Source organism: Leiobunum rupestre, chromosome 11, assembly GCF_980474605.1.
Source record: "Leiobunum rupestre chromosome 11, qqLeiRupe1.1.hap1, whole genome shotgun sequence".
Taxonomy (NCBI): domain Eukaryota; kingdom Metazoa; phylum Arthropoda; class Arachnida; order Opiliones; family Sclerosomatidae; genus Leiobunum; species Leiobunum rupestre.
Window position 1 is genome coordinate 13090680 of NC_143394.1, and position 14306 is coordinate 13104985.

Here is a 14306-nt window from a genome sequence, read left to right on the forward strand (position 1 = left end):
AGTTAGAAGAAACCACCTATGGACTGTGAGAAGGATGATAAAATACGCGAAAAAGTAGAAAAATCCATAATTAAAAGGGCTTTCCGTTGCTATATGCAACGCGTTTTGAAATTTTTAATGTTTAGGCTTAGTTTCTCTTTTCGATTTGATAGTCACCAGCCAGATTTCCCGCACGGTACTGATGAGTTCCAAATAGAACGAAACCGGTCTACCGAATTTCTGGCTACTTTTTTTTTTAATTTAGTTTATTACTCGAAGATCTATTTGATCCGAGTTTCGCGTTGCTCGAAGACCTATCGGTACGAGTTATTAGTAAGTTTTTAAATTTCTTCAAATTTGTTTAGGATTTAGCTCTATGTTCTTAAAAAGATAGTCTGTTTCGCCATCAAACTTATTTGAAAGTAATTTCGCCAGCATAGAGAGTTTCCGATAACGTAATCACTCTTAGCCGGATGTAAGGCTTATTTAATTTTTCTTTAGTTATCATCTCGAAAATTATCGAGCTTTTTCAATACCCATATAAAATGTTTTTAATTAATTAGGAATAACTTTCTATAGCGGTTAATAATTTAAAGACATTTCGAGCGTTTGATTATTAAATATATTAAAGACACTGAAATGAATAACAAATTTAAATTTTACGAATCAGGTTATTAAGGAAATTCGTGTTTAAATATAGTTCAACTAAGTCGATATTTTAATTAATTAATTCTAAAATTAACAATTCTATGACTTAAAAATTACAAACATACTGAAAAGAAAGTGTAAATAGGCTTAACCAAAATATAAAATTGAGCTAAGCTTGTGTTTGATAACAAATCACCAATCAGAAGGTAGAATTTTTGAAGATAACCAAGTTACCCTACATGAAGTTAGTATTTTCCGAAATATAGAAATATTACACATGAAATAGTAACATAACTAATAAGGTATCATTATTGCACTGTATACAATGATTTGTTTAAATAATTGTACCAATTCGCACTAATATTTGGATATTTAGTCTTCTTTTCATATCAGAAAAGTGTAAAGCACGCTGTCAGTAGTCTGTAATATAACCATGGTAACGCCGGTGAAATCAGCACCTACAATCGCTGTTACGTGATGGAGCAATGGCGACGTCATCGTTTTATTGACAAACAAAAGGCTATATGTTGAGGTCACAGCTTTAAAATGGGTTGTTTTTTATGAGATTAGGAGGAGCTTACCTGGAACTGATTTTAGTTCTATAAAACATTTGCCTGAAATTAGGCCTAAAAAGATGAAATCAAATATTAGAAAAACGCCAACGAAAAGTTCTCCTCTGTTTTATTACGAAGTGATAGTTACAATTGATATTGTTTTTTAACTCGTCTGACCAACTTTTATTTCTTAAATAATATTTTGAATAACGTGTTTTATTTTTATAATTATAATTTAATTTCTGTAGTTTTTCTCTGTCAAATCGTTTCTGTTAAGGCAAAACTATAGTTCGAAAAACATGAACCACTAGGAGTTGTTTTGTTCACATTTTCTTTATTTTTAATTTTTGGGGAGAAAGAAATATTTCGTTTTTGGTTTTTTCCACTGCGGGGTTCAGGAAATAATTATATCGTTATTTTTTGACAGTTATAATTTTTTTCTTGTTTTACTCATTCACACTGCTTTAACACGGAAGGGGTCGATATAGGAAAATGTTTATTTTTTAGTCACTTAGTCTTCTATATTCTATTCATTATTATTATTTTCCAACGTAGAGTTAACGAATGTACAGTATTCTTTCCAAAAAATAATAAATTTTGATTAAAACAACACCGGTTAATACACCATTCCGTATGTAGTTAATTATATGAAACAATAACAAAATTCCGGATTTTTTTTAAATCGTGAAACTTTAGGAATAATCGTTTCGTCGTGATAGCTATCTTTTTAACTTCGATCTTTGTGACGTCAGCTGTTACGTTTCATTCCCCCACTAGCCACTAGCACGCGCAGACCACACGCTCCGAATTTCCTAACTGTCACAGTGGGATTTAGGACGTTAGCTGTTACATTTCATTCCCCCACTAGCCACCAGCGCGCGCAAACGGCACGCTCCGAATTTCCTACCTCCCACAGTGGGATTTAGGACGTCAGCTGTTACGTTTCATTCCCCCACTAGCCACTAGCGCGCGCAGACCACACGCTCCGAATTTCCTAACTGTCACAGTGGGATTTAGGACGCCAGCTGTTACGTTTCATTCCCCCATTAGCCACTAGCGCGCTCTGTTCACAAGCTCCGTATTTCCTAACTGTCACAGAATGTAGCTACGCTGAATTTCGACACTATATTCCTAAAATTGCACGGATTTTTGTCATGTAATAAAAATCAATGAAACGTAAAATATCAGTTTCTTTCTCACTAATTGAATACTTCGTTTTTATCAAACCATATTAAGCATCTAGTTACGTGTGTTGTTTTCATATAATTTGAATAACGCCCCAGTACGAAGGGAATCGTTGCCATTGGGGCCAGCCCTTACCCCGGCCCTAGAATCTTTTTTCACGTTATATTTGTTCGTGGGGGTCATAAGAAAGGCCAGGGTCAGCCTTTTATTTTTCGTATTTGGTTTACTAACATTCATACAACCACTCTAGAACGTTACTGGAATTTTTCGTACAATTTTAACCTAATAATCTCCAGAACGTTGTGCAGTGTGCCACACAAATATTTTTACCGGTACGAATCATATATTTTTTTGTTAAACCACTTCGATGTGAAGTTTTTTTTATATTTTTTATACGCATTTTTTTTTATGAAACTACAACTTCAATTATTTTTTTCTTATATATAGCACTGAGTTCATTATCATCTCGTGTTTTCATTTCTTTGTTCGTGGCCATTAAAGTTGTTTTTTTTTTCTGTTGGTTGAAATAATTAAAATGTCAGTCGAAACGATCATCATCAAAAACAATTTTCGTATTTCGATTTTCGATTTTCAAAAACGTAACCACATATTCGACCCGTGGTCGAAATTATTTTTCACTCGGTTTTTTTTTCTTTAAAACACATTCATTGGACGAACGTCGATATATTTATCCGTTGACCAAACGAGGGGATTTTCGTTAAAACAAACCTCTAAACATATATATCTTTTTATCCCATTTTTCTTTAATTTATTCACAATTCGTTTCGTCGTATTTCCGCTGGAAGTGCGTCACAAAGTATAGGCCTATTTATACCGGTTATAACTGTTCACAGATCATATTTTCACACAAGGTACTCTCACTGTATTTCCACGTTTTTATCGAACCGTTTTTGTTTTTTGTTTTTTTTTTTACAAATGGCTGTTTTTTTTTATTCGAAAATGAACGATTTTATTTTAAAATAGTCGTTTATTTGGTTATAGTCTTTACTTTTTCATTTTTTTGATAATCGAGAATTTACTATCGGTATTCGTGAATGTTTTATTATTTACTTTGTCGTTAAATATTGTTTGATTTGGTTCGAAAAAAAAGAATATTTCGACCGTTTCGGATTGTTTGTTTTTGCGCGTGTATTCTATTCGTTCTCCGTTTTCTTGTGTTTGTAACGCGATTACAGCGAGCCATCAAGGTACAGCTACCTTTGGACCACCCAGCACCATAGCTGGTCGCACGAGATGACCAGGAGTACCACCAACAACGGAGACGAGAAGACTTGGAAGGCCAGGTTCGTCGTCCTACCGTGCTGCATCGCTGCCGGCTTTTCGCCTACAGTGCCAGATATATCAAAGACGAAAGCCAAACTATAAATTCACCACCTAACTGCTTTGCAGTCTTAAGAAGGTTCACGAAATGAACTAATGGTTAGGGTAAGCATGCTTGTGGGAATAGTGCTTACAAAGGTCAACTCTTCTTTAGATAGTCAGACAATCAGATCAAGTTTATCTATATTAAATTAACCCCCGACTAGCAAACCTGATCTCAAATTGAATCTGATTCATTATCTCAAGTAACCGATCTGAACTAATCTGCTCATTTTCGGTTATCTGAGTTGTTAACTGACTCGTATGTTTGATAGATAAACATACACATACATTTTGATCCGTATCAACTGATCTGATAACATCTGATATTTGAATAATCACAATTATTTTATCTGGGAATCGTTTGTTCTTTTAAGGAAAATTATTTCACGCTTCGGCCTTCGTAAATTATGTTTGCCATGTTGAAAATGCTAAATCCAATACGAGGGGATGATCACTTTTGGCCTGTACACCGATTACGCGAAGGGTACACGAAATACACAGATTACACCTAGGTTATGTATTCTTTACGGGAAGCATGTACACGAATTACGCAAGAGTTTTCAGCTCCTCGGTACATTTATGTGTAGCATAACCATTCGCAAGTATTTCATAAAAGTATTTTCTTTAATGAAATCTTGGGTACGTTCAGTAGACCTCATCGACTGAAAACCAATGTTTTCTAAAAATTGTAATCCCTGAGCCTGGTCGTTTTTCTGACGTAGTATTTGGTTTAACCAAAGAATATAAAGCCCTAGGAATGGAAGATGTAGCTCCGTCTAGTGGAACTTTTGCGCCTCTCGTTTTTAAAGAGAGCCCGGGTTGCGGTGACCGTTTCCGGTTACTCTGATTTGCTTTGCCGGAAGTTTCTAACGCAGCCAAAACACGCGGCCAATAATATCAATCCTTCCATTCCTGATGCTTTATATTCTTTGGTTTAACCGTACACGCTTTAAGTCATCGGTGTTTTTGAAAATGGCGTTAAATTTTCTTTCTAAAGCAGAAAACCGAAAACAGCGAAAACCTTTATATTTAATAGACCTTTCTATAAATTTCTAGCTAAGCAGTCCAAACACTTTCACAGAGACAACATAGCCCTACTTCAGTAGGACTTGAAAACATATTTTTTATTTGGATTTAAAAATTCTGCTTTCGCTCATTCTTATTTCTGAAGCGTCACTCATAAAGTCGATTTTCCAAATATAGCTAAGGTAGCCTACGGGAAGATAGTATATTTCAAAATATAGTAAGTCCATAACTGAACAATCTACAAAATCTATGAGGTATAGTTAGTTAACTATTTATAATGGTTTGTATAAAACTATAACCATTAAATGAGTAGGAGTTTGATCCAAAATCCACTATTTATCCAGACCACTAGGTTTGCCAGAGATTCCTTTTTGACCCTCCTTGGTTTATGAAAAATCGGACCAAACCTTTCTATACACCAAAGTAAATAACCACATAAGTAGTATTTTATAGAATGGTCTATTGTAAAAGAAATTGCTAACGATGAAATTGTTGAAGGAAATGGTGTTAGTAGCAAGAATGTCGATTTTCCAAATATAGCTAAGGTAGCCTACGGGAAGATAGTATATTTCCAAATATAGTAAGTCCATAACTGAACAATCTACAAAATCTATGAGGTATAGTTAGTTAACTATTTATAATGGTTTGTATAAAACTATAACCATTAAATGAGTAGGAGTTTAATAAAAAATCCACTATTTATCCAGACCACTAGGTTTGCCAGAGATTCCTTTTTTGACCCTCCTTGGTTTATGAAAAATCGGACCAAACCTTTCTATACACCAAAGTAAATAACCACATAAGTAGTATTTTATAGAATGGTCTATTGTAAATGAAATTGCTAACGATGAAATTGTTGAAGGAAATGGTGTTAGTAGCAAGAATGTCGATTTTCCAAATATAGCTAAGGTAGCCTACGGGAAGATAGTATATTTCCAAATATAGTAAGTCCATAACTGAACAATCTACAAAATCTATGAGGTATAGTTAGTTAACTATTTATAATGGTTTGTATAAAACTATAACCATTAAATGAGTAGGAGTTTAATAAAAAATCCACTATTTATCCAGACCACTAGGTTTGCCAGAGATTCCTTTTTTGACCCTCCTTGGTTTATGAAAAATCGGACCAAACCTTTCTATACACCAAAGTAAATAACCACATAAGTAGTATTTTATAGAATGGTCTATTGTAAATGAAATTGCTAACGATGAAATTGTTGAAGGAAATGGTGTTAGTAGCAAGAATGTATTGAAGTTACTAAGCATATTGGACTACAGGATTCTGATTCAGCCTTTGTAGCTTAAATTCGTCTGCTTTCCCATTCAAGTTTGCTATATGGTGTGACTTTGAATTCCCCTTAAATGCAGACGAACTTTCTCCACAAAAGCTGCGAGGATGGTACCAGGGGTTAATTCTATGCTGAAATATTCTTAGTAACTTCAATACATTCTTGTTAGTAGTTGTTGACACGCGAAAAAGTGTACAGTACGAAATCGGTGTTAGCGCTGAGCTCTACTGAACATACCCCTTGTTCACGGAATATGACGTATATTACGTCACTTCCAACTCCATGACGAAAAACGCGTCATCAACTTTGTAGAAAGGAAACGGAAGTTAGTGGAGCCAGCAATTCCGCGCACGTTTCTAGCTTCAACAATCTATAGTTTAACTCGTAGTATGATTAATATGATAATTAATGTCGACCAAGCTAGAAAAATGTTCGGTCTAAGAATGTACTTTATACTGATACATATTTGACCAGGGAGAAGGTCCTTTCAGAGGAGTAACGCCATTAGAGGGCGATTTTTAAATAGCCGAAGTCTTACCAGATGGCGCCAACATTATGAAGCGTAGAAAATTAAAATTATCAAAAATATAGATAATAATTTAATTTATTATTGTTTTTTCAATGCCGAATTATTCCTGAGTTGAGCTTCTCTTTTACATTTAATATTGTTTAAAATAGTGTTTGAAATATTTATTTGATTCCCACAAAACATTTAAATTGGCACCATCCAGTATTGAAATCGAACCTCTGTGGGATTCTCCGTAAATGATTGTGTCCCTGAAAACATTTTGTAGTTCAGTCTATTTTTGGATATAAAGGCTCGAATGAAATTATAAAGACAGGTAAACTAAACGTAAATTATACGATGGCTCTTTTTATCGTCCTAGAATTAATAATCTCTACGTAAATTTAATATTATAGGGGGTCCTTGATACTAACCATTCATAAACAAAATAAACTAAGTTTTACCTTAGGATTAGTTTTATTTGCGTTAAAAACTAAATAAAAATTATTTGGGATTAGCTTTAAATATTAAAAAATTAAATTAATTTACAATCAGCTTTTTAACTATAGGACTAGTTAAATGTTTGTTTAAAATGCTTAAAAAACTAAAATTAGTTTCAGCTGCCCAAGAAAATTGGCCAGCGTTTTAGCCATAAAAATAGTTTTACTTGTTGAACAACTGAAAAGAATCTCTAGGATTAGCTTTAAATGCTTTCAAAATTTAATTGATTTTCAGCTGCTCTATAAAACTTACAGTAATTTTAACCAGAGGATAAATTTTGTTTAACTTTAAATCTAACAAAATATTTGATGACCAGCTTTAAAAAAATTAAAACTTAACACGAATTTATAATCAGTTTCAGTTGATCGTAAAAATCTACTTGGAAAATTAAAATGACTCTGCCATTAGCTTTAGATGCTATAGAAATCTAAGTTGAGATTCATTTCATTCTTAAGACTTCAAAGTCACTAAATTTAATTTAATCTGAGTATTAAAAATACTACACTAAACTGATCATTCCCATATGTTATTTGCTCCCTTTTTTAAAGTCTACATTTAAAGAAAAAATAACTTTAAACAACAAAAACTAAACCTGTTTACTGCGATGAACAACAACCACTTATTTCGGTAAACTAAGCAGACTCTTTGTACTGTTTATCAAAAACTCTGGTGTCTGTATTCTGTCTTTAGTTAAGCCTTTCCCCAAGACGTTAAAACTAAACAGAACTAAAAATGTCCATGTCAAACATCAATAAACTAAAGTATCTTGGCAATGTCATAAAACTAATGCTTTCTTAAGAAATTGAAACTGAATTAAGAAATTGAGGGATAGAACGATAAAGTATTGATTTTCAAAAATAGTAAAACTGTTCCATTTAGGATATTAAAGTTACTATTTAAGCCCAATTTTTCTTTTAATAAGGAAATTGACTAAACAATTTTGTGTGTGAAAATTGTAAATAAGATCACTTTTTGTCTCCTACATTACGAGAAAACAAATTTTAATATAACATAACAAGAAAACTTAAAAGAATGTTCTAAATCTAAATAAGTTACATGTACGCTAAATTGAAATATAATTCCTTAATTCTTGTTTCCTTAAAGCCTTATATGGAAGGGGGTTGGAACTGTTTCAAGATACAGCTTTGATCGGGAGCTGAAAATTTAATTGACGGAAACTATGTAAACTCCTTTAAGATAATTTTAATATATAATTTCTAAATTCCGAAGGTTGATCTTTGAGTATTAATATTTGCCTAACAACTGTTTGCGATCAAACGCGTGGCGTAAGGTACGCGCCACATAGTTCAACTACTTTAGCAAAGGTCAATAAGTCTAGCTAAATATACGAATTAATCGCCTTCTTGCACGTTAATTTTGCAACTACGAAAGTTTCTGATGGAAGCGATAATAAAATTTATTTGAAATCGGGTCATAACTCGTTCGAGGGGAAATGTACGTTTACGAAATGAAAATTTATTATTATTGAAACACTAAAGTTTCACTGAAACTTTTACACGAAATTAAAGTTTCTTGGTCTGTAATTTCGGCTCTCAAATTAATAAACAACCTATTTTGTTATTGTAACTCGCAAACTGGCCAAGAAATTGTCATTTCATAAATTCAAAACCGACCGAGTTAAACGATGAATTATCAAAGCTCTCGCAAAACTTTAACGGATAAATATTTGATAAACTGAATCACTTTCGCAGCATCGAGACATAGTTTGGCAAATTTAAAACGAAGGTTAGGTCGTAGAACACACTGAACTATTAATTTTATATAGACATCCAAACTTTCCAGACTTTTCATCTAAGTAGGCAAAAAGTTTACGACAAACAAATCAAGATACAAGTACCACGTGATAACAAAATGACGAAAGCGACCATTTTTAAGGAATTAGACTTTGACGAGTCAGTTGAATTTCAAATCTTAAATTTAATTTTTAGACTTTTTGAAAAGATGGGTTAATTTCGTAGATTTGCAAAAACGCGCTTTTTATAAGCGTTGCCTACGTTATTATAGAGACCCTTCCACGGGAAATTCTTTTAATTTATTTCGGGCATTTTAGTTCGATAATTTTTGTCACTAGGTTCTCTCGTATCGTTGCCTAGGAAACAGCCTGGTTTCAAATTTCAAGAGTCAAGAACCATTAAAAATATGGCTGTTGTGTTAGAACAAATTTGGGTTGTAGTTTATATTTCTTCACCTTCTTAAAATTAGATTAATTTACTTAATTTAAGTAAATTAAGTAAATTTCATTAATTTAAATGGTTTTAAACAGTTTTTTTTGTCTCAATGGAAAAAGGTTAAGCCTAGCTTTTTGAAAATTCATTACTAGGTCCAGATCAGAGAGCCATCTATCGTGAATCAGAAACAAATCGCAAGAAGGGTGTCGTTCACGGGCATTTATAATAACGTAGGCTATAAGAATAGTTTTGAAATATATATACTTCATATAAAACTAAAGAAGCGCTTATCAATATTAATTGAATATATTTTGGAAATTTGATCAATATTACACTAACAAGGAGAGTACCCGTGGTGGTTATCACCGACTTTGTTGAAACTCGGGGGTTAGGTAGACCTTAGGGTAGTATGAAAATTCGCAAAGGGAAAAGTTGCAATGGGCTTAAGTTTTCTCATGGCAACCAAAAATTTTTTTGATCTCTCAAAACAAAAATCTCCATTTAAAAAAGCATGGTATTTTCTCGGCTTCACAGGGTACTTAAAAAATTGGAAAAAATTAAATTTTCAAAACTTACCCAAAAAGATGAATTTGCCATATTTTGGGTAAAATTTATCAAGGAATTCTGGTAAAATTTATCAATTTTGGTTCAATTTTAAGAAAAATTGGGTAACCGAGAAAATCCCATGCTTTTTTAAATGGAGAGGTCAAAAACATTTTCGGTTGCCATGGGAAAACTAAAGCCCATTGCAACTTTTCCCTTTGCAAATTTCCATACTACCATAAGGTCTAGATAACCCCCGAGTTTCAACAAAATCGGTGATAACCACCTCGGGTAGTCTCCTTGTAAGTCTGATCGCAACTCGATCAAATATAATATTTGTTAAAATTAAGACTAAATAAAGTAAATTTGATCCAAATGTGATCTCGACACGAAAGCATTTGGCAATTTGAGCCACTTATCGAAGACGATCGTAGACTGATGGCAAACATCGCGACAGTCTGATTCGAAAAAATGGGAGTCGGGTCGTCTTTGTTGGGCACGTGCCACCTCGAATGTTTACTCGCTAGATGTCGGTAAAGCTTTAGTCCCATTCGACCGAAATCCCATTCGACCGAAGGCGGTTTTTGAGGTGTCCCATTCGACCGAATTCCGCCGAAACGTGCGGTTTTTATGTGTCCCATTCGACCGAACGCTTTTATGTGTCCCATTCAACCGAACGCTGCTATATAAATTGGCTTTTGCTATGTTTTCATTTATTTGAAAATAAAATGGAATGAGCATGAATTATATTTTTATCTTCACCTAGTCAAGAAATGTAACTGAACCAAAACTGAAATAGTAAACTTAACCAACTCTAACCTAACCTAACCTAACCTAAACATGGATCTTCGATAGTACATACCTTATAAATAAAATACCAAATCACCCCGCCAATTGGGCTACATTTTAAAATTCTTTCGGTGGAATGGGATTCGGTCGATTGGGATTTCGGTCGAATGGGAATAAACGGTCCGTAAAAGTGCAAGGTGGTGTGTTTGTTTATTTTCCCGGTAAATAGGTGTATAAAGAAATGTTCTTACTGAGTATGAAGGATGACTCACCGTTGAGGACGTGAACCGTGATGTTGGCCGGGTCAGCGTACGACGGGATGCAGGAGTAGTTGCCCGAATCGGATTGCTGGGCCGAAAAGATCTGCAGGCGACTAACGGTGGTCGGGCCCTTTTCCGTGTTCACTTTGATGCCGCCACGGATCGAGTCGTAGTTGATCATGCGGTCGTCGTGGTACCAGAAGACGTACACCGGAGGCGACGTGCTCTCCGTTATGACGCACGTCAGGTTGATGGTGCTGCCGCTCTGGATGTACAGGTTCGGTCCTTCCGGAATGGCTGCTTTCGCCACTGAAAACATACGAACCCCGATTAAGTACACACACTCGAAGAATGAATATTCGCGGAGAAGTACAGCAATGTGGTTTCTTTTCGCTTGGGTTCCAGGATTGCGGAGTAGGGTAAGAAGAGTAACGCTATGATTTTTACTCCGATTCTGTGGTGGCAAACATTGAGTTGGGAATATTAATCTAGAGATCCAATCAAATCTGCTCCCCGCGAAACATGTTTTTGAAAATTACAAATGTGTCGTCTCCTCTAAAATGACGATAAAACGTTATCATATAACCCGTGGCGCCATCCATTATTTTTGAAAAACAAAATCTTTTTGCCAGAAAATGCGTCTTATTTGAACGAACCATCGAGAGATAGACGGCGCCACGGGTAGAATGATAACGTTTTCTCGTCATTTGGGAGCAGACGACAGTATTCTTATTTTTTAAAAACTTGTTTCGCGAAATACTGAAATCCGGCGTTTCGATTGGACCCCTAGATTAATATTCCCAACTCAATGGTGGCAAATTGTTTCAGTCTATTACTATTATCGGTAATGGTCCCATTGCGCAGTTCTCATTTGCGCTGTTCCCATATGCAATGGCACGGTTTTCCATTTGCGCGTTTTTCATTTGCACAATTTTTATGAGCGCAGATTTTCACTTGCGCTGTTTTCTCATTTGCGCATTTCCCATTAGCGCATATGCAATTGTGCGGTTTTCCATTTGCGCAGATATTTTTCAATTGCGCGGTTCCTCATGACTTAAATAATATATATTAAACCTTTTTTCCTTGGAAAAGGGTATTTTGTGTCGAGTGTTTGGTCATAACTTCGTATAGCATCCAGCTGAACTGCTAGTGTATGTTTTATGTTCGGTCGTGCTGTAAATACCAATAACTTTCATGTTTTTCTACGGTTAAATATTGTTCGTTGAACTATTCTTTAGGGTATATATGCTTAGTCGAACATCAAATCGTAGTTTCTCAACTTTCGGCTAAGATGAAAATGCAATATCTGTTCACTGTGAAGGAATGAATGCAGCTGGTAACAATTGCAATAGACCTAATTAAGCTGTATTTTGTAGATATGAAGCTTAAATTCAGGTGGAAAATGCAGAAATTTCAGCGGGACCAGGGATATAAATGAGCGCCTATCTAAATGGGAACATCGTACTTCTTTGGGATAGGAATATTTAAGTTTTATTGAGAAGATGAAGCCGACCCTCAAATAAGCTGGAGTTACCCGAAAATAAGCTATACCAAACCGAAAATTAGTAAATTCGTCGTAATCGTGTTTTATTTCAAATTCAAAAATTCATTTTTATTGCTTATTATTTATTACTAATATTTGTTACTAATTTCACATTTCTGCCACCAGGTTTAGCAAACACTAGTAATTATTGGCTCTAGTCACGTTAGAAAGCAGAAAACTTTTCGACTTATTATATACTCCCTTTTTACGATACGTTAGTTTAATAATAAGTTGGATAATACTTGGTTCGTTATGGCTAGGTCCTGTCCTCTAGGTCGCGTTGTAGACGGCCCATCGTGATAGCAAGAATGGGGTTGGGGTGGCGCCGGGCGCCCCCAGCGCTCGAGCGAAGTGAGTGCGCGGCGCCGTTAGGCGCCAATATATGTCGTATGATTCTTAATATTATCTAACATTTCCAGCGTAATACAGGCTATAGTTCCGGTTGAGCTAAGGTTATGTTAGGTGGCCGCCGCAAGCTTAGGCTAGGTAGGGTAAGACGACTGCCGCGGGCCTAAGCTAGGCAAATACCATTATTTCATCTTAGTCAAACGGCCGAGAAGCTACGATTCGCTGTTCGACTAGAAATATATTCCCAAGATAGTTCGACGAACGATATTTCACCTGAGGAAAACATGACAATCATTGGTATTTAACGCGCTACAGGACCTTAATCTTACGCTAGCAGCTCAGGTGGATGCTAAACAAGGTTATTTATTTAAAATAAACCCCACAAACAACCCTTTTTCAAGGAAAAATGGTTTAATATCAATATTTACGTCATGGCTTAATATACAATATTTACGTCATGAGAAGCCGTGCTAATGAGGAAAAACTGCGCTAATGGTAATCTGCGGAAACGGTGAACTGCGCAAACGAAAAAACTGTGGAAACGGAAAACTGCGTAAATGAGAAAACTGTGGAAACGGAAAACTGCGGAAATGCGAAAATATGCGCAAATGGTAAATTGCGCTATTGAGGATCTGAACAAATGGCCACTGCACAAATAGGAACTGCGCATACTGACCCAAACCACTATTTTTTATTTTACTATCGGTATAATATGGTTTATCAATAGGTACATTTCCAGTGTCAAGCCTGTGGAGGTACATGTCTCATTTTATGGTCTAGAGGATTACTTATCTCCTAAGAGAAATATTATAAACTTCTGGTAATAGCACTCTTGGAATCGTGCTTCATTTCTGCTAGTGGTCCTTGTCTTAATTTGTTCGTGTCTGTCTGACTGTCGATCCGTTGGTTTCGCAATATGCGTTGACTCTTTTGCCTCGGGGCGCCCAAATTTTGTTCAACTGTTATCAATATACAAAGTACACAAACCGCGCTATTTCTGTGGACTTTCAGTTCCTGCGGCCTTACGTTTTGTTACGAGGACCTTTAAAGTTTTCATTTATAAGTTGCTAGTAATATTATTTTCAAAAGGTCACGCGACGATATAAGAAGATTTTTGGCATTAAAATCGAGCAACGTGGATTCGTGGACCAACAATCTAAAGAGAATTACTGTTCCCGATATTTTGACACGGTAGACGTTGACTAGATCGGAAGGCTTACTGAGGTACGCCAGCCGCTTTAAAGCGCCTCAACAATTCTGTTAGTTCATTAAATTATTTGAGTTTAGAAATGAAATGGATTCTAGTTAATTTGATAAAATAAACCTCTGCCATATGCAGCTCACTGGTTATTTTCACTTAACACAATGGTTAAATACCATTACTTAAATTTTTAAAGAACTCATTTTAAAAATAAAAGGTCTAAAACTTACTAAGCCTAATCATTTAACCGACAACAACAGCGCCATTTTGGTCAAAATTGAACGTGAACACTCCAGTTTCTCAACGAAACTACGTCGGAAATCGACTTCAGCGACGGCAAGTCTATCCACATTGAACTAA

General features: G+C 35.2%; 1 protein-coding gene across 2 annotated transcripts in view; it reads right to left on the reverse strand.

Moving 5' to 3' along the window:
- Positions 1 to 1508: 1508 nt before the first annotated feature.
- LOC149921392 (receptor-type tyrosine-protein phosphatase F-like) overlaps positions 1509 to 14306 on the reverse strand; it is a 291898-nt gene continuing 279100 nt past the window's right edge. The window contains exons 4-5 of one of the 2 annotated variants that reach the window (XM_090163427.1): positions 10867 to 11163; positions 1509 to 3711 (exon numbers count right to left, since the gene is read on the reverse strand). In XM_090163427.1, coding sequence (XP_090019553.1) covers positions 3581 to 3711; positions 10867 to 11163 — 428 coding nt within the window. In that variant the 3' untranslated portion in view covers positions 1509 to 3580. Of the gene's footprint in view, positions 3712 to 10845; positions 11164 to 14306 lie in introns of both variants that reach the window. The other variant, XM_090163426.1, reaches the window with a different exon arrangement.